Source organism: Amphibalanus amphitrite, unplaced genomic scaffold (genome assembly GCF_019059575.1).
Source record: "Amphibalanus amphitrite isolate SeventyFive unplaced genomic scaffold, NRLGWU_Aamphi_draft 000772F_arrow, whole genome shotgun sequence".
NCBI classification, from domain to species: domain Eukaryota; kingdom Metazoa; phylum Arthropoda; class Thecostraca; order Balanomorpha; family Balanidae; genus Amphibalanus; species Amphibalanus amphitrite.
In genome coordinates, this window is record NW_024882266.1 from 265,744 (window position 1) to 289,349 (window position 23,606).

At 48.3% G+C, this 23,606-nt stretch overlaps 2 protein-coding genes across 3 annotated transcripts; one reads left to right on the top strand and one right to left on the bottom strand.

Annotated features, from left to right (window-relative positions):
* Positions 1 to 23: 23 nt before the first annotated feature.
* Positions 24 to 15,858, bottom strand: LOC122365905 (probable peroxisomal acyl-coenzyme A oxidase 1). The gene is made up of 13 exons (XM_043337521.1): positions 15,663 to 15,858; positions 11,101 to 11,264; positions 10,796 to 10,943; positions 10,124 to 10,292; positions 9,306 to 9,549; positions 8,753 to 8,877; positions 8,306 to 8,466; positions 7,805 to 7,967; positions 6,948 to 7,138; positions 6,257 to 6,506; positions 2,216 to 2,362; positions 1,450 to 1,613; positions 24 to 1,155 (listed from the first exon to the last, which is right to left on the bottom strand). The coding sequence occupies exons 2-13, from the start codon at positions 11,237 to 11,239 to the stop codon at positions 1,071 to 1,073; spliced, it is 1,986 nt and encodes a 661-aa protein (XP_043193456.1). The 5' UTR covers positions 11,240 to 11,264; positions 15,663 to 15,858; the 3' UTR covers positions 24 to 1,070.
* Positions 15,859 to 16,260: 402 nt separating this feature from the next.
* LOC122365913 (vacuolar protein sorting-associated protein VTA1 homolog) lies at positions 16,261 to 22,013 on the top strand. Of its 2 annotated transcripts, none has more exons than XM_043337533.1 (5): positions 16,261 to 16,521; positions 18,941 to 19,041; positions 19,380 to 19,498; positions 19,858 to 20,036; positions 20,673 to 22,013. In XM_043337533.1, the coding sequence occupies exons 1-5, from the start codon at positions 16,416 to 16,418 to the stop codon at positions 21,080 to 21,082; spliced, it is 915 nt and encodes a 304-aa protein (XP_043193468.1). In that variant the 5' UTR covers positions 16,261 to 16,415; the 3' UTR covers positions 21,083 to 22,013. The 2 variants fall into 2 exon arrangements, with proteins under 2 accessions (XP_043193468.1, XP_043193467.1); XM_043337532.1 differs by having other exon boundaries at positions 16,270 to 16,521; positions 19,380 to 19,546.
* Positions 22,014 to 23,606: the final 1,593 nt, after the last annotated feature.

Consider the following 23,606-nt stretch of genomic DNA (forward strand, 5'->3'; position numbering starts at 1 on the left):
ACCCCTCCGCCACATGCACTACAAAATGTTTTTATTATATTCACATGTGTAATGTATTCAAAGCATCCAGCTTGTAGGCATCTGTCCAATCACGTTATGACTGCACGAATTAACCACTTTTATCTGCATAGAACATGCATCACGATTCACGGACCAGCTCGCCCAGACAACGACAGTTCACGGTTCACGGCATGGACGTGGGGCGGCCGGTGCAGTATTATTACTAAGATGCCTACAGACAGTAGTGTACACTGTGCAGGCAGCTATTATTATCGTCTGCCTTGACAATTACGCACTCGCCTCGGTACATCGTCATGGATGTGCTTGGACAAAGCTCGCTCAGCAATCACGGAAGTCCATCAAAGTTGGTACAAGATAGGATCTAACAACATAATTTACTAATCACGCATTAATCTTACGTGGTGATCAACATTGCGGGATCTTTTATTCCAATATGATCAACCACCCAGCCAATATTTAAAGCCATCATCTTGGCCTCACTTCTATATAGGGTATGACATTCCGCGGCCGAGAGAAAGCTGGGGAATGACCACAGTTCATCCCAAAATTAGCACTATTTCAGCCCTCAGTCACAGGCATCCAGCGTATTTGATTTCACGTGTGATGCATTACAATTATCCACGCAAACTTGGTAAATGAGCCCGTGGTCCAACCTCCCCGTATAAATGCGTGCCACCCCTCGCACATAGTGCCTCAGTAATTCATCAAACAGCTTTGTATCAAAGGCTGCGGCTATCACATATTGCACACCACGATGCTATCATTTCCAGGCGTCTTGCCTTGATCCCCGCCAGCACCAATATGCGCACACAGAACAAATAACATCTCTGCGCTATTCTACCGCATAAATAACCATTATACCTCCAAGGCTGTATCTCATCCTTTTATCCTAGAAGATAGACTTTCTCCCCAGAGCTCGGTAAAAAACGCACCTGGGTACTGCTCCCACGCCCGCACGCTACTTGTGGCACTGCCTGAGCAGCCGTCTCAGAAGACATAAGGTTGTTGGCAACCAGCAGTGGCTACACCTTGGCCGCCAGAGGCGGCTACTACAGCTTGGACCGCATGGCCTGGTGGAAAGAGGCGGGCACCTCGTCTGTGTTCAGGGGACTGTGACTCGCCTGCTCGAACATCCTGCCGGGCACAGACGCCAACAGTCAGTCAACGTGATTAGACCCCGACCAAAAAGGTGACTTCAGTCAAACACATACCTACGTACACCGTGAGCTGTTGGGCTGCGGCGCACGTCCCAATTCACCGTAGAGTTATACCTGTCATATGAACCATAATATATCTGATGAACTACTGCGGTAAACGACACATATTTTGACCAGCCGTACACCATATATCAGCTGTCCCGCGACTGCGGTACATGACGCTTTCCTTTACCACACAATACAACAGCTGTCCTGTACCACAGTCACTAACCTGCGGTAGACGTCGCCGTCCCACGCTCCCAGTGTGGAGTTGATGAGCCGGTCGGGCAGGTCGAACGCGTCCGTCAGAGGTATCATGTGGGGCCGCAGCTCGGCCAGCAGTCGCAGCAGGTGGCGGCGGTTCAGGCGGATGTCGGACGGCGTCAGACCGCCGTACTGCGGAGGATAGACATGGTTAGATACTGGGACAGACGGCCAGATAGACACAGACGGACACGGTTAGACAGCAAGATAGACAAATATCGGACGGCGTCAGACCGTCGTACCGCGGACCAATGGAGACGGTTAGAAGGATAGACGGTTGGACAGACACGATCAGAAGGATATCAGACGGCGTGACGCCGCCGTAATGTGTACGGAAGGACATGGGTAGGTGGACAGTAAAGACCGGTCAGATGGGACAGGGATTTACGGATATCTACCGCCGTTACTGCGGGCAGACGGACAGTGGACACGTTCAGCCAGAAAATCTTTGGCAGCAACATAGTGAGACCGATAGAGTGTGATAAACAAAGTCCGGTGATTATATCGTACCCCTTTTCTCTGATTGCGATATCCTGAGATATTGAGACATTGATTCTCTTCACCAATGACCAATGTCTCTTTCAGCCCAATGACCAAAAATGTGTCAGTGGTCAACGGATCGCAAAGCCCCCGTACATACATCCTGTCCGTGATGACGCCTCTCAGTCCCCACTAACCGTGATAAAGTCTCCCTCTGCCCGGCTGACGGCGTGCGCCTCTCAATCCCCACTAACCGTGATGAAGTCTCCCTCTGCTCGGCTGACGGCGTGCGCCAGGTACACACTGAACAGCAGCTCCAGCATCTGCTGAATGGCCCGGCTGCTGCTCTGCTGGCTCACCACCTCGGCAAACTCGCGCACCACGAAATAGCGGCCGTGCGCCTGCGAAACACAGAAAGAGTGAACCAGGCGTCAGACGAGGAATGTGTTATTGGAACAGTATTGATGGGAATTACCTTAGACAATAGGCTCTTGACACACAGTAAAATTAAGACAGAGCAGATCTGCCGTCGGGAGGAAAAAAGCCGTATCTGGGGCACTTTTTCGAATTGAAAATTGTTCAGGAGAGGCAAAAACGCGTTTTTTGTTATAAAATTCGTTAACTTTGCTCAATAACGAAACAAAACATACTGCAGTGATCGGAAAGAAATTTTACATCCAATGAAAGTGGTTATAAAAGGGAAATTATTTTAACCTAAAAACAAAAGGCGAAAAACTTTTTTGCTTCCAATTCAACCCCGAGTTTGCGGAATCTTTCCTACATGCCGGGGCATGTCTTAAGCACAGCACGAGCCGGGCAGTAAAACTATGACCAAGAAACTGTCGGTGTCAAAATGCCATGTTATTTGATAGGCCGGGCAGGAAACAAAAGTTTACTGCCCGAGTTTACTGCCCAGGGCAATGACCTCTAAACTACAGTTTATCGCATTAGCCCAGAGGTATAATTGATAGGGAATGTATAATTGACATCATTTTTGCATGATATTTGCCGCGTAAAATTAGAAAACTAACATTTTTTTGGTAAAAAAAAAAATATCTGCTCTGTTTATCAAGGGTTTTGAAATACTTAGTATTGGTTACAAGATATGCTCCTATTAATCGAAATCCGTTATCGCTTGTTTCTTATCTTCGTTTGATATGTCCACTGATACCTTGGGCCTAAGTTATTGCGTTATTATTTGACAGTTGTAGTCCTTTCCTCGAAACAAACATGTAAAATATGGAAAATATAATGTATTTCACGAAAGTTTAGCCATAGGTCATCAACAAAGTACGATTACATAAATAAAGAAAAGATTCTTGCAAGAGCACCGGAAAATTCACGTTTAATCACTAGGAATATTATACCTTCTACCTTCATCTTGTTCTTATGTCGTGGCAAATTATTCATGCATCATGTTCCTTGGATATCCAATTGTTGTGCCATTCTGAGTTGATATTTTCAGACGCGATTCTTTTTGAAGTGAGGTATTTTGATGCATTTTCTTCTATAAATTTCCTTTAAAGCTTTATCCACAGCAGTAGCGCAATCACTGTTCGGAAATTATGGACAAAACAATTGTATAAAAGTGTCAACAAAACCTGTCGAAACTACTTAGCATGTATGCGACATGTAGGAAAAATCTTACTGACCTCAGCCGTACGAAATTATTTGGAAACTCGGCTTGCAAAATTTGACTCCGGCCCTCGTGCTTCGCACTCGGGCCTACGTCAATTTTGCAAACCTCGTTTCCAAATAATTTCGTCGGCCCGGTCAGTAATATATATTCTTTCACGAAAAAAGCCGTATCGTGGAAGAAAGCCGCATCGTACGCGACACCTGAGCAATACTGTCATGCAAAAAGCCGTATGTCTGATACATTGGTTAACCGATCGGGAATAAAGCCGTATCGCCACTTTTGTTTAATCATATTGTCGTCAAAAAGCAGCATCATCGGTGCATTTGTATTGACAGCGTATTGGTTCATAAAAGTACTAAATCAGTTCCGCTACTGGTTCCGTTCCACTGCTTCAGCTCTTAAGTATGGATACGTATTTAATTGAACGTTCGATACAAAAACAAACATGATACCCATTTTAAACTACATCATCCATGCATAATCGCATTATTGTCGTAACTTTAGGCTCTTGGATTCTGATTGCGCAGGGTGCCATCAAAAGACAGCTTGACCAACCGACCAGAGACGTAGCCAAGGGGGGGGGGGCACAGGGGCCATGCCCCCCTCTAAAGGCGAAAACTAAATAAAACTTAAGAAAAAAATAACCACAGCTGCACCACACCCCAAGAGATAGTGGGCCAAATCCGAGGAGTTTTCCTTTTCTGGAGGGGCACGACACTAGGCCGCGACCTGTGGCCCCTCCCTGAGCAAAATCCTGGCTACGTGCCTGCAACCGACAAGGGGAATCACGAATGCTGTCTTTGTACGGTGCTTCAATTTTCTATTACACCGGACTCCAGAGTTATTCTGAGCCACCGATATATTCGGAGAGATGAGTGTGCCGGTCTGCCGCTGCGCCGGAGCCACGGCGACAATGTCGAGAGAACCGAGATAGTGTAGTTTCCCATCGTCGATCTGCAGACCTCAAAGCACTTCAAGGGGGCAAGAGACGATGAGTGGGAATGTTGCTTATTAGCTGGACACAAGGTTCCCGGAAAAGGGACGCTGTTAAGTCACGTGGTGTGCAGCTGCAAGCACGGAACCGCCCGGCTCCTGAACCAAAATAGAGGATGGTGTAAGAACTTCAGGAATTTCCCTAAAGAAACTGCATCTACAAAGCCTGTGCGAAACATCTAGGGCGACAGCACTGTGCCGCGGCTGAGGGTGTAAGCAAATGCCGCCTCATTGTCGGAGATCGCTAGACTGCTGAGAGCTCCACACGTCTGCGGGAACGCCCTTTAGAGGGCGCACCCTCAAAAGGCCCCCCAATGTGCACTCGTATTCACAGGGCTCTGATTATAGCGCCTACTGCAACAGAGCAGAGGGCTATTAAGTACGCCTTGCTGCATCCTCCACCGGCCACAGCTCTGTGCTGGTAGGCTCTGGACACTGCTGCCCGTAGAATATGACAATGTTGGGCTTGTTTGGGTGCTACAAGGTAGCCTAAATTTCCAATATGATTGAGCATCATGGTATGAGGGAGCCGGAAAGAAGACGGTAAAGTCATTGACCAGGAATGGAAGTGACAGGGGATGACGTCCCAAAGATACATGGGCGTAGTCACAATTATCACAATGAATGTGACGAGGTTGGCAATAGCAATCGTCCGACCTTTCACGGTATTCAACTATATCTTTAACGATTTTACGACAAAGATTGCAGGTCGTCGTACTAAGCGTGCCGGCTACGAGCTGCATGTCTATGATGATTACCGGGTCGAACTTAACATGATGCTATTTTGGTTGTGGGGTGGGGTGGGGACAGGGAGGCCAAATTAATCATGGGGGAGGCTAAGTCGGGTATTTTTTATTGGAATTTTAAACGAAGCTGGGGAAAAGAACGGTCGGATTATACTGGCGATCCCGGCTGGTAAGCACATCAAAATACTGAATGCCCGGCACCCTGCTGACACCACCGAGCTGGCAAAGTTATGTTGGCTTCAAACTTCTCAAGTTCACTCCCTATTTTATTTCAATTAAAATTCCCCTATGAATGGTCACATATTGCTACGATCACGTAGCATGTTTGTGTAAATGTTCAACTGTTCCGTCCAGGATATGCCGAAGCCATGCTAAATGAGTAGATACGGCTTTCTTCCAAACTGCCTGGGCCAACGATTCGGCTCATATTTCACAGGCCACCATCAAATAAAAGCCGTATCTACAAGATACGGCTTTCTTCCTGACTTATCAGTTCCACATTCTTTGTTTGAAATTTTGTATAAATGCCGTATCTGCCAAATTTAAGGATACGGCTTTCTTCCTGCGTGTTTTGCTATCCCTGATGTAACAAATCCGTTTTTGAATTTTTATATTATATACAATATTTTCATTTTTGAGTGTACACACGTTTGAGCAGTACCATTAAACGCATCATGAAAAGAGCTTTCCAACGATATCAAAAACGAAAAATCGATAAAAATGCGACTTACGGCTTTTTTCCTCCCGACGGCAGAGATATTCAACATAACTATGTATGCAGACACGTAAACAATCGGTAGATCGTTAACAGAGTTGAGACAGTCGATCGTGACATCTGATCGGTCAGCGCACGTGCCGAACTGATCCAATTAAACATCTCCCCCTTAAATTCCCCACCAAAATCCCACCCATCTCACCAGGGCCGCGGCCACCAGCTGTACGAGCGACTGGTTCCAGGCGTCCGGCTCGGGCATCGTCTGCCGGTCAGCCTGCAGGGCGGCGGCCACCTCAGTGACACGTCCGCGCGCCACGCGTCCCACCGCCGCCACGTACGCCGCCGGCGAGCCGACCGCGAACGGCGTGTCGTCGGCCGGTCGCGAGAGGTAGGTGACGGCGCTGCCGGCGGCTGGTGGCGCGTGGCTGCCTCCCGCCTGTTTCACCAGGTACCTGAGGAGTAGCGAGGTAAGTCGGCGTTAACGTGTGGGGACAGTGTGAGATGAAGAACGTGGGACACCACAGGTTCTAGAGAACTCACTAATTAGCATAACAACAAATACCATTTTTAATACGTGTTTGGGCCTTGGAACAATCGATCTATAGCGTTTATGCAGTAACATCATATAGGACAGAATTACACACTTCATAGTCAGCCCGGACGCGACCTGCAGCACTCAGCTTAGGTCAGTCTCCGGTGTTTAGACCGGACCAGATGTTAAGACCGGTGTTTAGACTGGTTGGAACGTCTCGAGTTTTAGATCATTTTTAGACCAGAGGATTAGACCAGCCTTTATACGTCCGGCACGGACCGCGCTGCTGCTGCAGCGCCCCCCCCCCCCCCCCCCACCACCACCACCACCCGCCCGTCACCGACGCCCCGCCGCCACTAACCTGGCCGTCTGCAGCAGCAGCACCGTGTTCTCGCCCTCGTACGTGGCGCCGGCCGTGGCGTAGGCGTACAGCGCCGGCAGCCGAGAGGCGGTCATGTAGCCGTGTCCGCCGCACGAGAGGCGCAGCGCCTCGATGGCCTCACTGCAGTCCTGGGTGACGAGCGCCTTCAGGCAGCAGGCCGTGGCATGCAGCTGACGAATACGGACCTATGTCAGACATATTCTGCAGAACGCAGACATATTCAGGCAGATGCCGAATGCAGACAAAAGTAGCTGCCACCCACAGGCACAAGTCAGCCAGCTGTGAGATACACAGCACACAGCTGAAGAATACAACCAAGAGTAAGGCCAGCGTGTCACACGTCATGCAGCCGTTACGGGCAGGCAGGGCTGTTACAGGTTGTCACACATATAAATTCCCAGTAGGTGACAAAAAAAAAACACGCGACGGTCCGATCACCCTTGGCACGGCACTGGCGTCTTACTTTAGTCAGTTTCTTATCATGGCTCTGGCAGCAATCTTTATATACCTATTATTTACCATTCCCTCACAGGGGCGGAGCTTCCTTTTCAGTTGGCTGCCCAACAAACTTGCCATTTTGCCCCACCAATAAGCGTTTTGCTCTACCAGCTTTAGCTGGTTTGTAGGACTTTGATGCTAAGCAAACCAATCTTCTTCGCTTTGAGGAGCTTTGAAATGTCTGTGTAATGCAAAATATTATCTCTGTAATGAATATAATTGCTTCAGTGTTGCACTGAATATTGGATATTGAAGGTTTAACGACTTTTTGCCCCACAACTTCCCTGGAAAAGCTCCACCCATGTTCCCTCACCTTATCCAGTGTCTCTCGCTCTCACCTCGGGCAGCAGGGCGGTGTCACCACCGCGCACCTCGCTCGTCACGTGAGTGTGGTGCTCCCAGAGGCGGGCGGTGGACGCACGCAGCACGTAACACGCGGCAATGTGCGGCAGAACCTTCAGCTGCTGCGTCTGGTAGTCGATAATCTGCGGCTCCTGACCGCTGCGGACGATGGGATAAGTCAGTACAGGGAAACAATCAAGAGGAGATGCAGTACCACTGACTGGATCTGGCCGTCTCATACGCAGGCAACAGCGGATAGTATCAGAGGGTGGCCGAAGGATATACATCCGAATACCCCGCCGTGCCGCCAGACACTCATAGTTTCTCTACAAAACCACTCTGCATGACAATCTATAACTCAGTCTGGAATTAGGAGCTCAGTCTGGAACTAGGAGTGACTCACATATCGCCTACACTTACAAAACACGACCCGTTTCCGAACGAATAACGCTCACCAAAGGTAGCGACCCACCACCACCGTATCGGGCGCCACTCACTCGTCTCGCGGCTCGCCCTGCCTCCGGACGATGCTGTAGCGGGCGGCGATGGTGGCAGCGATCTGCAGGGCGTCCACCGTGTCCAGAGCGATGGCCACCCGGGTGAACACCATCGTGCCGTAGCTGGCCTTCTGGTGGGACGGCTTCGTGTAGGAGCCGTCCTGGGGTGGGAGGACAACAGCGGCAGAGAGCGTCAGGTACAGCCGACAGTCGGCAGAAAAGGTGTCGCAAGCAGTTAACGGTACACTTCATAGAGCAACGGGCTACTAGAGCAGTCTAGCTGAAACTCTAATATTATATGAAGTTCACGATTTTGAGTAACAGTTTTGATGAGTAACAAGCGTCCAGCTCATCACCTAGCAATGTCCAAATAAGCCTCTGTATCGTCCGCCCTGAATCGGTACGGTAGGTATACATTGTAGCGGTAGCAACTCCGGGCGATCTCACCTCATTCACTCGCGCGTTCCTCATGAGCATGTTCTCCCGGGGCACCTTGACGTGGTCGAACAAGAGGTAGCCGTTGTTGAGCGTGTTCTGTCCCAGCTTCGGTCCAATCTCGCCCACAGTGATGCCTGATAAATACCGTAGACGTTAACAGGGTGTCACCTCGCAGCGATTAACCGCTACCGCATCTACCGCATCGCACAACTGCTGTGTAGTCCGGTGACTGGTGTGCCCTAGTGAAACCTGAGGAGCCGTCATGTCCGCCACAAACTCACGGTAGCATTCGGGGTTGATCTGAACGGAGATGACACGGAAGCTTGATGACCTGACCGCGGTCGGTAGCTGTGTCTGATACCTGGCCGCGTGGCTTACAGTGTGTTCGATGGCCGGTTGTCTGACATATAACGGTTACTGCATCTGACGGTACCCCAGACGATTTGACGACCACCGCAGCATCATAGCGCCAATATCTCACACCCATCCACCAGTCAGCGGTCGGGGGTCTCACATTCTCCCACACCCTCTCACAGCGGCCGTTGCGTCTCCCTCTACTCACCAGGTAGCGGCCGGTGCGTCTCGCGATCTCGTATGGCCACCATGAAGGGGTGGATACCGCGCGGCTGGCCGTCCGTATACAGCTGCGCCATCACCACGGCATGGTTGGCCGTGGTGCCCAGCCCTCCGGGCCACCATTTGGCGGCACTGACGTCGGGTGTGTGCAGGTCGAACGTGCGGCTGGCCGGGTCGTAGGTGGCCGTGGTCCGCAGGCCGCGGACAAACGTGCCGTGACTCAGCTCCGTCTGAGAGGGACACGGGACGCGGTGATACATGCTGATACGCAGTGATATAAGATGATACATTGTGATAAACAGTGGCTGGTGGCATCAGCTGTCCGTGATACAAGTTCATGCGCGGAGCACCGGGGATACGCAGTGATGCATGTTGACAAGGAGTGATACACGGTCTCAAATATACCCGGCCGGTCCGGAACATGACTCAATCTCTCGTTCATGTCGATGTGACAATGTCACACTTTGCGGGCGTTATCTAAAGCTGGCCGAACCCGACCTCACACACTAAACGCCTGATCATCCTTCCAGTTCTGACTGACTGACTGAATGACTGAGACTGACTGACCCATGACCGACCGTTCATCCCCCGTCAAACCGACTGACCAGAAACCGTCCTTCTGAATGACTGACTGACAGTGATTACGCCCTCATAGCCGCCCGACCAGTCGCCGTCCTCGTGACTGACTGAACGTTCTTCCAAGCAATCCAATCGACCCACAGTCCTTTCGACCGGCCTTCCAAACGATCGACTGTCCTTTAGACCGATCGTCCGTCCGCCCAGCCGCCCGCGCGTCCAACTGACCTGCGCGTACGTGCCGACGATGGTGCCGTTGAAGACGTCGCCGAGCCAGCGGGACACCTGCTCGTCGTCTGCCTGGTTCATCAGCGTGGGCACGAACATCACCTGGTGTACGGCCAGAGGGTTTCCGTCCGGCGTGGTGAAGCCCGAGACCGTGTGACTCATCACCTTACTGGGAGAGAGGCGGGGGAGGCAGGGCAGGTCAATAAAGACACCGTGTGAACCATCACTTTACTGGGGAGAGACGGGGGAGGGCAGGGCATGTCAACAACGACATGCCCTGTGACCCATCACCTTACTGGAACAGGATGGGGAAGGCAGGCCTCGTGTGACCCACCATCGTGACTCCCACCACCTTAGTGGGAGAGGGGCGGGAAGGGCAGGGCAGCTTGAACAGTGAGGCTCCCCAGCTTATTGAAAGGTGACAGGGGAGGGCAGGTCAACCCAGACATTGGTGGTCCCACGTCTTATTGGACGGGAGCACACATCAGGTCAGGCCAAACAAACACAACGACAAATGGCAATCAACTGCAACAACTGTACTGATGGGCACCATCAGACGTGGCAATTCTCACTCTAGGCCATACGCACCATGCATGCTATGATGACACATTATGTAGCCCTTCTGGAAACCGCAATACTGCCTGTTATAAGCCAAGATCAGTCCCATCATACCTGATCTCGTTAACGTCCATGCCCTCCTCGTCGATGAGTTTCAGCATGGCGGTGGCTCGCGACAGGTTGTAGCGGTACTTTTCCTCGTGGCTCATATACTCTGTGGCCTTTGTGTTACGCAGCTCCGGATGGTTCAGCACCTTGGACCCTGACGGGCGAAACACTGAGCTAAGAGTCTCATCCTGCATTATAGCATTATGAATATATAATAATGATGCGCAGCTATGCAAATAAATCAACTCTTTCACCAGGACAATCATAAGGAAACGCATGAATGTGAGTAAGACGTTCAAGCAAATACTTACATGTATTTCTTTTCATTTCTGTTTTATCTTTTCCTCCGTCGACAAAGTTGGTCATCTCCTCGATGTCGAAGGCCGGAGATGCCCTCTCGACGGCCAGGTCGGGGTGCTGCCATTTTCGGTCCGAGCAAATGACAGACATGGCGAGCTGAGCTTCGCCTCACAACCTGAAAAAAATGCCGGCAGTCATCATACTGATGATTGATCGCTAATGTAGAGCAGAGGAAGGCAACGTATATTATCTTAAAAAAACACCCAATAGTAAGACGCATTAAGGCAAAAAAAAAACGGCGTGGTATCTTCCCTAGCAGCACTGACAAGGGAAGTTTTTGTGCATCTTTTTTACACCAGACTATCCACAACACGACGATCGTTACAGATATGTGATCCAAGACCGTGTTGGGGCCAAGGGCGTGGTATCTTCCTGCCACGTCCTAAAAAGGCTATAGTGAATGGAACAAACTCCATTTGCCCGATCACTAACCAGCGCAAAGTCAAAATGGCATTGTGATTTTTACCTCAGATACGTGCGTTGACATTGTGATTTTTACCTCAGATACGTGCGTGAACAAAGTAAATGCGCTTACGAAGAGGATCTGAGGCCGATGCTCAATAAAAAGGCGTTAAAAATGCGAACTTTATTTTTTATGCACCAGCAGTTCATATAACACATACAAAAACTTCATTAAATAGGTCCTAGCATTTTAATCGGCGTATCACAGTCATTGGCATCCACGTCGAGTTTCAACGTTGTATCGGTCTTCAGCTGATTTTCATCATTCTTATGTTGTAAAAATCTGACAGGGGACAGGTATGCTAATCGGGAGCTGAAAATTTGAGAGTATACTAACATTGTGATGCTGAAAGGACAAGAATACTGGAACAAGCAGGATACAATGCTTTCGAGGGGTTACGCGTAAAGACAAACAACGAGTAAAACGAAAAAAACAAAACGAGTGAAGGAGTAATATATAATACTGAACGAGGCCGGTGTAAATAAATTTTCAAGACCGAGGTCCTTACTGGATTTTTGAACGAGGCCGAAGGCCGAGTTCAAAAATCAGTAAGGACTGAGGTCTTGAAAATTTATCACCGGCCGAGTTTGGTATGTATTTTACTGTATGCCAACGATAAATTTATTTTCTGGACCGAAGCTCTTAGCCGACTTAGGAACGAGACCATCCAAAAATGTTGGCTTAAGTGCATTCTGGTAATGCATTTTTGACCGTGGTCAATTTGCTTACACCAGTTATTACCACACCTCTCTGGCTAATGTATTTGAATAGGCCAGGCATACAGTAAAACATTAAACAGGCATGAGCATTCATGCTGCCAGAAGTGGGCCAGCTGTAAAAGGGATAAGGTATGCCGATTGGCAATTACCACGGTCACGCCAATCTCATCAGCCCCGTTATACAGCTAACATAGAAGTGCCGACTATCGTGGCTTGATCGGAGGCTCGACAGCGGTTACCAAAATACTGTGACGTAACCTTCCGATATGAGGAGTCAAGGTTTGGGTCCCGGTCTCAGGTACCGTCGGCGGTCGTGGCTCAGCGCTCTCCACTCTCAGACAGCCGATATAGACTGGGCCGGCCGTCACATATCACACATCGCCGATCGTCACAGGACGAGCCGCAGGCTATGTCCATCGATTGGAAAGGACTACCGCCGAACATACCCCGCCCACTATCAGCCGTCGCGCATATCCCTACCCGCATTTCTTTGAATCCGCACATCGTCGCCGCCTTTTTATCCCACCATCCTTCGCAAAATCCTTCGGGAAACATTGACCTAGCGACTGGTAGGACTAGGTAAAATGTTTGTATACGATATACGTACATCCCTTGATGAAATCCGTGTTTCTTGTTTAAACCTGGGTATACAGAAACAACCACGGGTTTTCACGAGGCTCGTTCGCACCGCTCGCTCGGCGCTGGCTGTGTCGGTAACCCAATTGCAGCATCTCGAGTGGGGGAGAGGGGGAGGGTCCACGCCCCACGGCCCTCTTCACACAAATTGTAACACGAAATAACACAGTAAGCACAAGATACATTTAACCTTCGCACTTATGGGGAGGGGTCGAACGGACTCCCCTCGGTTTTTCGCGAATAGCTCGCGCAAAAAGCGGCTGATCGTGACAAACTTTCAGTACCCTCGAGTTATTCAAATTTACAAATACCCTGAAAAGTTCATGAGTCATGACCCTCACCCAAATGACCTTTGACCTGTGACCTATTTCTCGAGACCATGGCCCTGTTTCACCGGTGATAGCAGCACGCTGCTTTTACACGTGTCAAATTGGGTTTCTATGGAAACATCAACAGGCTCATTGCTCCAACACTACCACAAGTGTGACGTCAGCTCGCGCAATTTGATAGCAGCGTGGTAGCAGCGTCTCGTGAAACACCGCCCATGTTTGGCCGAAATCGCGATCCGGCGTAGGTATGTCGGACAGTTATCGGTTCACATTCCGAGCGCCTGCAGTCTTTTGTGGTTTTAAACGTTCAAATATGCGAAATGATGTTGGTTTCATGCAGTATGGTGGGTGTCAAGGTCACGTGATGGTCAGGTCAAGGTCATTGACTTTTAATGGCCTTGGATCACGTTTTCGAGTTTTACATGTTTCTAGGGTAGTTTTTATAGCTGATTTCGAATTTAGCAAAAAATTGAATGTTTAAGAAGCAGTTTTGGTGCCTTCCTAATATGTTACAAAGCTGTAATGGTGGTTGCACTGGTTGACAAATACTTTAAATAAGGCAGGATGCCTACTGGTTAATCTGAGCTGACCTGATCCGACCTGGCCTTCCAAACTAAATGCATGAAGACATCATCTGTGATCAGAACCAAAATGAGATTTGTGATCAGCACTCTGAAAAAATAACCTCTAACATCATTTTGCCAAGTCCTATCAGGTCCCAGCCTTCCAAACTTTTGGGTCGCTGACAGGAGCGGAGAATTGTCATAATCCCAGGAGGTGCTTTTCAGCACCTGGCGAATGGAAGCGTCAAATTTTTTAGTAGAAAAGCACATAGAAGTACGCTTTCCCGACAGCATCACTCTTATCGTGACTTATGCAAAGCAGTTTGTGTCTCAGAAGTAATTTAAGCAACCACTGGAGCACTATTATATGGTGACCTTTGAATTTCAGGGGGTGCTCGAGCACCCCCAAAACCTCTAATTCTCCACCCGTGGTCGCTGACCTGATCTGGAAGGTCAACCAATGACCTAAGACCTTAATATCGGGTATCATCGACTTCCTCTGGTCACGAGCAGCATGCTCATTTTTTCCACGAAGCTCTAGCTCAATCAGGGGCCGAACAGCGGGGGTCCAATCGTCCCCCACCCCTGGCAAAACTGGCAAAACACCAATACAGGCTGGCAAGAGTTTAAATGCAATTTGGTAATAAGAATGAAAAGGGAATTTTGATATCTGTGATCTAAGTTCAGGTCAATTTTACGACCTCTCTGTTGCAAGACAATGGGAAAAATTGAAATGCGCCTCTTATAGACGAACAACGCTCTCAACATGCTCAAATATCAGTTTACAGTAAAACATGACACTGAATCAGAAAATGTCACACATGACCCCTCTTTATCCCCCTTCGTGGTCCCTATTGGTTTAAAAGCTATGCACTGGTTTGTCAAAAATTGTCATTACAGCCAAAATCTGAATTTTAAAAACCTCTGGGTCCTGTTTCTCAGTACCGCGCAGCAGCATGCTGTGCACAGCGGTGTATGGGATTTCCATGGAAACATCAACAAACTCAGACGGTCGCAGCAGCGCTGGAGCATCAAGCCAAATTTGTCTAAAATGTCGCATCAATACATCAGTGCACCGTCTGACAGACATGTGCATTGATCCGAGAAAATGGACCTGGGATCTGATCCCACGGATCCTGATCTCGGATCCGACGGGATCAAAGATCCAGCTCTGTAATTTTTCGAGAGATCCGTATGGATCACAGATACGAGTCTCATTTTTTGCTTGAGATCCAGTGAGATCATAGATCCTCACTTATCTTTTGTCAACACATATATCCCAAAAAAGCACTTGCTACAACTCACAAACATTCTGCTTTAGTGATTTTATGTGATCGCACGTCATAATCCATAGTTTTTGTGTCACTAATTGGCATAGAAACCCTTTAAAACGTGGTTTCAAATGTGGTGCCTGATGGGATCCACTCAGATCATAGATCCATGTTCTTAATTTGTCAGATCATATGAGATCATAGATCCAAGAAGTATTTTTCACGCCGGATCCTGTGGGATCATAGATCCCAACCTGTACTTTGCTTCGAGATCCACTGAGATCATAGATCCATCACTCGGATCCATGCACATGTCTGCCGTCTGAAGTACCAGGCCACAAAACAGGGACCTGGACGGTGACCTATTAACCGGACCTAAAAACGACTGAAGCATTATCTTCATTATTTCATGCTCTTTCGAATGCCACTTATCGCCTGTCAAAACCTTCCTTGCTTACTTCAACTTACTTATCTTTCACCTTCCCCCTATATATAGGTATATAGGGCCTTGACTTTCACTTTGTTCACAAACCTTTTCCTCCTTGTTCCGGGACTTAGGGCCTTAGTCAGGAAGCCTTGCACGGTATATAGAAGACGTTGCCGGCTGCCGCACCCTGTTATGATGTATAACCAATTTCAATTACAGCGCTCAGAATTATTACGATGCTTTGCGATAACCAAAAACGCAGTTGTCGGAAAATGAAACGAGCGCAATCCAAGCGCAAGCATGAGTACATATTTATAGTCACCGTGAGCATGAGAAGACGTGTAAGAGAAATTTGGTAACAACAAAATGTTGCAGCTGAGACGCATTTGAGACATTCATGGCAGAGTAAATTGTTCTGCATTCTTCCCCCAAAGGCCAAAAAAGGCATTTTTGAATGAAATATCCCCCAAATCATTCTATGCAAATCATCATTTGAGATAGCATTTTTTAATTTGACATGAGCATTGGAACTAAAAAGTTGTAGTTTTGAGCGATTGACGAGTTCGTAAGGTAGTCTCCAAATTTGCCTGAACCCTGGTGAAAGGAAAACTTCACAGTGATATGACGTCATTTTAATTTGCTACCAAAAAACCCTTCCAATATCGTCATAAATTGATCCTTGATGTTTGCTTGTTTACTGCAAGTTGACTGCAAGGGGCATTTGCATTTGGATTTCGGAGAACGCGCTGTGATAAAATAATCGTCTAGAGTCCAGATTGATATATATAATAGTCCAATATTTTTTGGACATAAAGCTTTAAAAATTTACTTTACCTTCGTTCTCTGTTTCAATGTAAAATGGCTTTAAACTTGCCACCAGTTCCTGCTATATTGAAACCTATTCAACATTTTCTGAAAGTTGCCTCAGAACATGAAAAAAGGGATCCTGTCATCACTTACTGGTGTGAGTTTTTGTTGTGTTTTGCATGCATGGTATTTTTGTCACTGTTGAGCTTTTTCATGTGATCATTTTATTTTAAAGAGACCCTAAATAGATCACAATTCACAGACAGGCAACCACCCCAAAGATTAATATTTTATACCAGGGCGGTGTTTCACTGCAGAGTGCTGCAGTGTGCTGCGCGTGTCCACGCATTGGGTTTCCATGGCAATATCAACAAACTTCACCCTGACCCTCAGCTATAACCATTGCAAAATGCTAGTGCGCCGTGCCGGCAGCGCCAGCAGCATGCTAGCAGCATTCACACTCAACCCTCGGTTCTCTTTGTACTTGTTTTTTTAGGACCTCTGTTCCTAACTCGATTCATCATAAGCTAACGAATCGCACACAACGTTATTCGAGTGACAACAGGGCTCCCAGCGCGCTGCAGAGCACGCAGCGTCAGGCAGTGAAACAGGGCCCAGGGCTGCAAAGTTGAGTCAGTTTGAGTCGGAGTCGGCAGTACTGACAAGTCAGAGTCAATTTTGGAAAATAGAGTTGGAGTCAGTCATTGATAATCCATGAACTGCAGAGCTAGCAGGGCTGTGGAGTCTGAGTTTGAGTTACAGTCCAGTCTGCAAAGCATGGCAATTTTGGCAGGAACTTGTCAGTGCGGGCTTGTTCGGCTGGTGCGGACTTAGTGCGGTGTGGTGCGGAGTTGGTGGGTGCCGATTCTGGCTTGGTGCGGTACAGATTTGGCTCAGCAACGGACATGACAGACCAGATGAGATATATAAGGAAAATCAAAGAGTTGGATCTTGAACAATGAACATGTAATTCAGTATGCTCTCGTGTCTAATTGAGTGTGGGGTGGTCAGAACGGACTATGCACGTGGGTCGCCCGCAAGTCGCACTGTTATTACACGAACCGCACCCAACGGTAGAGTGACAGGGATGAGCAGGGCGATGGCAGGGACTCGAGATGTGCACCATGCACGGCCGATGGCAGGAGTAGACCCCCCCCCCCCCCCCACCTTTCCACCGTTACAAGCAGTCAAATGCGAACGATTTATTGTGTTGTGTATGATTCACGCAGCCAATAAGTTGCATGGAAAGAATCTGAGGCTGTTGCATTCTGCAGCATTGTAAACGAGATGCGCTCGGCTTATGTGAGTTTGGTGTTGTCGCTCGGTGGTAGGGCGAGATGCACATGGCTGATGACAGGCCTTGAGGACCACCACATAACCGCGGCTAAGTAGTCAAATCGGCTGTGAATGACTTGCCGATCAGATTTGTTGAACAAGACAGCTGTTGACCCAACGATAGTTGTAAAAAAAATGCATGCATGAGATGATCCCACATTTAGCCGTTCATACCTATCTTTATTTCTATAACTGGGTATATGTTGTCAAGCCGTTTAGTTAAATGGCGTAGGTATTTCTCCTTTCGTTTCCAATCCATACTACTGAGAGTGCAGGCTGGTGGCTCATATCACTAATTTAGGTCAGTGCGGATCAAGATTACTTTACTAAAGTGCGGATGTAAACTGGTCATTTTTTGGGTTCAGGGCGTTTTTTTGTACTCAAGGCCACCCCACATTGGACCTCGCATGCGGGTTGCGAGTTTTTGGGTTTTCGGGTTTCTTCCAAATAAAAGAATATATGTTGGCAATTCCGACTCGCTAACTCTATTTCATCAGGAGGCGAGAAACTCTTACGACCCTAGTGACCATGCAGGGTCAACAATGCAAAAGTGAAGCATCAAAACTTGCAAGGATTGCATGAAATCACGATTTACGTGTGGTTGAGATAGTTAAAGATCGTTCCTGGCGCCAAAATAGCAGTTTCATTTTCTCCCATTGACTTATAATGGTGAGGTCACGAAAATGACCTGACCTCATATGACCTTTAGGAAAACTCTGAGATAGACAGGACGTTGTGAGACTCCTAGTCCTAATGGATACTAATTACTAGCTTTTGAAAGTTTCATCTCCCTGGGATAGCTCCTCTGGTACTGAAGGCGTTGCGAAGTGGAGACATCTGAAGACCATGCAGAGGTTCACTTATGAAATCATAGGTCAGTGACCTGACCTGACCCTAAAATACGGTTGGTGTCAAAAGATCCGGCTTGAATCAAAGGTCATGTATGCCAAATTTCAGCTCTCCATCGCCAGCGTGTTCGGAGCTATCACGAAAAAAAAACAGTGGGGAGTGGCACCCCCCCCCCCCTCCCTCGGGCAGCGAGGGTTAACTCAATGGTCAGTTATGCCGCAATTCAGCTGTTTATCTCTTAAGCTTTCCAAGCAATCGCACCAAATCGCCCATAGGTTGGCACCACCCCTACCTCGCACCAGCCCAGTCAGCAAGGGAGGTTTGAGGCCGAATAAACAAACAAATAAATAAAGCTGTTGATTGACGCATTGTTGTTGCCTTCTCTGTTTCAGGTCGTTTGTATGCTCTCCAGACGGGTATGGGAATTGACAAGTCCAATGAGTCGCTAGCCATTCTCATTCCCTTGATGGATTGGCTGGAAAATACCAAAAAGGTACGTTATTCGTCAATAATGGCCTTTGTGTGCTCTGGTTGAACTCGGTATATACCTCGGTACCTCTGACCTTGGTATACAGAGGTTCTATGCGTCAATATAATTATTTTTGCAGTTGTTTGATTCGTTTTGATCGTATTTCCACCATAAAGTCTATTGTTGGATAATTAAAGAACGTAAAACACATGTGTCTTATATTTCCGTATCCGCCACTGATCGATATAAACATAAATGACTGACTTCAGTCGTTTGTGTCAGGCAGTGCACACACGACAGTTATTCAAGTGACTCGACCACTGCTGACCTGTACCCCCCCGTCCCCGCGCAAACACCCATAGGCCAGTACCGCCAATGAGGCTATCGTCCAGGATGTGGTGGCGCAGGCGCACGTGGAAAACTACGCCAACCGTCTGTTCCTCTGGGCAGATAAGGAGGATCGGGCAGCGCGCTTCAACAAGTCGGTGAACGACCTCAGGCTGACCTGGCTTGCCCGAGCAGCTCGCTGGTATTAGGTCGCTTGATATTGATAGTTGATTGATTCTCATTATCGTTGCTCACTCTGATTGTGGGTTTCAACTTTCAATAGACAGTTGATTTGAATTGTAAAATAAGTCGAGATGAAGAAAAATCAATTCAGCATTGAGTTCCCTGGAGTCATGATACAAATCGATAGCCTGGTGAAAAAAGAAAAGCACAGCTGATGTGAGTGGACTTCGCTTCGATATTATTTTTTAGAATGATTTATAGTGTCGTACGTTCGAGACAACTCAACACAACTATCTACAAGTTCTAACTTCGCCACTCCCTCTGTCCTAGGAACGTGGTGAAGGCCTTCTACACAGCGGGCGTCATCTTCGACGTGTGTGAGACGTTCGGCGAGCTCTCTGTGGAGGTGCAGGAGCAGCGCAAGTACGCCAAGTGGAAGGCGGCGTATATCCACAACTGCCTGAAGAACGGCGAGCAGCCGCAGCCGGGGCCCGCCGGCGGCGGAGACGGTAGGTGGCACGGGGTCGACCCAGAGGCAGATCTGTAAAAGTTGCTAGTGGTGACTGGTAAGACCTGTAAATCGTTGTTAGGGTCAAGATTCTTGGGGTGAGAAATGGATCGAAGTAAAGGCGAAACTGATTTTACATGGTGTGCGACGCCCGACGGCGACGCGATTGTTTCCTTTTTCTATTATTGTATTCATATTTTATTATTATTATTATGTTTTTTTATTTTTTTAATTCATCGCATACATCGTAATTTATTCAACAAGGTACCTACTTGCATCATCCTGCTTTTTGTCTCTGTTATATCGACAGTTCCCAGCAAGAACATCCTAAGTGTCAATTTCGAAAAATTTGACACTTTCTTGCTGGGAACTGTCGATATTTACCTTAAGTATTTACCTTAAGTAAAGGTCATTAGGTACCCTTTCGAGTAATCAGACTCGAAAGGGTACCTAATGACTAGAACATTCGAGATATGTTCTAGATACACAGGCGTTATCGATATATCAAGCTGAAGTATTGAATGTCATAATGGGTTCAGCCAATGCGAAGATTCGTTGACCAATGATATTGAGAATCGATGACTTAATTGCCAGTGAGCCGATTCTGCTGACGTCTTATTCGTCTTGTATTTGGCAGACGAAGCAGAAGGCGACGTTTCGCTGTCGGTGCCGTCACAGCCGCAGGAACCGGGCCCCTCGGAGCCTCACCCAGTGGGTTTCCACCAGCCGCAGGACCCGGCACACAGCGCCTACCAGCCCCCGGCGGCTCCCGGCCCCTACCAGCCGGCTCCGACCCCCTACCAGCCGGCTCCGACCCCGCACCACCCTCCCCCGGCGGCACAGACGCCCACACCCGCCCCGCCGGCCCCGGCGCCGCGCGCCGCCGCTGCGAGCGGCTCGGCCGTCTCACTCAACTTTGATCAGATCGCCAAGGCACAGAAATACAGCAAGCTGGCGTACAGCGCACTGAACTACGAGGATGTGCCGACAGCAGTGGCGAACCTGCAGAAGGCACTGACGCTCCTACAGACCGGCCAGGACTCTTAGGCGGTAGGCGGAGGGGCGGATAGCAGAACGGGGAGGAGGGGGAGGTTGGTACGAGATGGGCGGGGAGACAAGGAGGGGGGTAAGAGGCGGGCGGGTGGCACCGGAGATTGATCCAGGTATGGATAGTGAGTGCCTGGGAGGGACGCGCTTTGGGCGATCGCAACACCTGCGTAAGTGATAGCTTTTGTCGCTGCCGAGATGTGTGAATGATGCTGGTAGATATCGATTGGTGAATGTTTCACCAGGTATTATGCTATGAAAGTGTGAGTTTTCAACTTCATCTACACTCGCCATTTTGCACATGGTAGATTTGAGTGTGCACCGTATTTGGTAGTACGTGTGTGCTCACATGGAATGAAGTGGCCATTTTCGTGTGCTAGCTTAACCAAGTCAAGTTGAATCGGCTAAATGCATCCCGTCATATAATCAACCAGTGAGTTTCATTTCGTCTTGCTAATTGAACAAAATGGAACGGATGGATAAGTGAAAGCATAGTTTTGTCTCGGTAAGCAGGAATGCCTTTGAGATGCTTCTTTGTCTGATGAAAATAACTGCGCTGTTCAGCAGTGTTCGGTCCAGATTAAATGAGATTTGATAGTTGCTACGCTACTGAACTGAAAGTATTCAAGAAACTCGGGATAGCTCAAGTTGATAGGGCTTATCCGGAAACATTTGATGTTAGCGCAGATGGACGTTTTGTGGCCATTTACTTTTTCTTTCAGCGCATTTGAAAGGCATTGTCTTCAGTGTGTTTTGCGCCTCACCGGGAATTGCTTAGGAGGCTGAATGACGTTCTTTGTCGGCATATATATGTTGTTTATTGTCGCGTCAGTGATGATATCTTCCCAGTCATGTTTCTTGCAAGGAGTGATATCGGCGGCCTCCACTGCTTGTGCTTGACTGCACCAATATACTGGCCTCGATCCACCAATTGCATTTTTTGTGAAAGGGCTCGCTTCTCGGCGATGCATTCGATGGAGAATCAGCCTGCGCTAACTTCAGCGACATACGTCAATCAAAGCTGAAGGTATGTTGTAAATGTTGCTCGAACAGACATTGGACTAACGTATAGTCTGTAATTAACCAAAATCACCTACTCGCGTATAACGTATTTTGGCAAAGGATTACAATCTCCATTCTCCACATTCAATGAGAGTATGATGTGGCTGTGAATTGTGATTATTTGCTCCACTGACGTCAGATCATGTGGCGGGCATGTCAAAAATAAGCTAGGGCTGTCAAGCTGCGTAAGTGGAAACCTGTTCGGGACATGCCACTGTTCCTGCTTTCTCAGGTTTCCCAGCAAATGAAAAGCCGTTTTGGGGGAATTTCTTCTCTCGGTCACTTCTGATTTGTTAACAGCTACTTCTACCAGCAGTGAAATATCACGTTTTGAACAGAACAGTTCAGAAAGTCTTGTTTACCGACAAAAATGGCGCAAAATATTCGAAGCGCGAATGACAAGTAAAAAGCTGAGGCGCGCCAGTGCAGAAGTGTGGAGGAAGTGATAAGTTGTAACCTGGGCCCTGTTCAAGTGTCTGCGGCCGCCGCGGCTCCCGCGGCCAAAAAGGCGGAGCTTAGCTGGCGGCCAATCAGGCGAGAGCAGCATTCTGGGTAATGCGTAGCTCTTCCTGCGGCTCCCGCGGTCGCTCGGGAGGCGTATATTCGGTTGCAGTATGAGCAGAGCATGGGTCCCGAAAAATTCCTCAGAAACTAGAGAAATTCTCGGACACACACGACGGACCACCATATGAATGCGGGTGAGACTAAATGCTTACTTCGAAATTTAAGCTGCGTTGCGGCATTGGCGGTTATGTGCGGCGTGTATGCCGCATGATTAGTAAGCGGCGACCACTAAATTAAAAACTCAATAGCTTTGACCTGTTTTCAATGGATAACACTGCATACCAAAAATGTCCATCGCTCTCGTCATAGGATATTTAGATTTAAATAACTAACTTATCTACATCATCGTTTTGAACCAAATTAATGCTTTCAACTTGACGCTCGCCCGTATAGGCGTTTTTTTTTCAGCCGCGAACGTATAAGGTATAACCCCTTGCCGTTTCGCTCCTGATCAAGCTAGAGCTTCGCGGAAAAAAAACCAGCGTGTTGCCCGTGACGAGAGGAAGCCGATGATACCCAATTTTAAGGTCCTAGGTCATCGGTTGACCTTCCAGGTCAGGTCAATGACCCAAAAGGCAGGAAAATTGGGACCTGTTAGAACGTTGGACGTGGTGAACGTGGGACCTGAAAAAGTTGCACCTCTATGTAATATGTGGGTTCGATTATTCGATATACTGTGTGACGTTCCAAGAACTATTTGGGAAAAGTTGCACCTCCGGAGAGACGGACGGACGGACGGAGAGACGGATGGACGGACGAAGAGACTGATGACGGACGGACGGAGAGAGTGACACTGATGGACGGACGGATGGAGAAACGGACGGACGGATGGACGGACTGAGAGACGGAAGGGCGGACGGACGGACGGACGGACTGAGAGACGGAAGGGCGGGCGAAC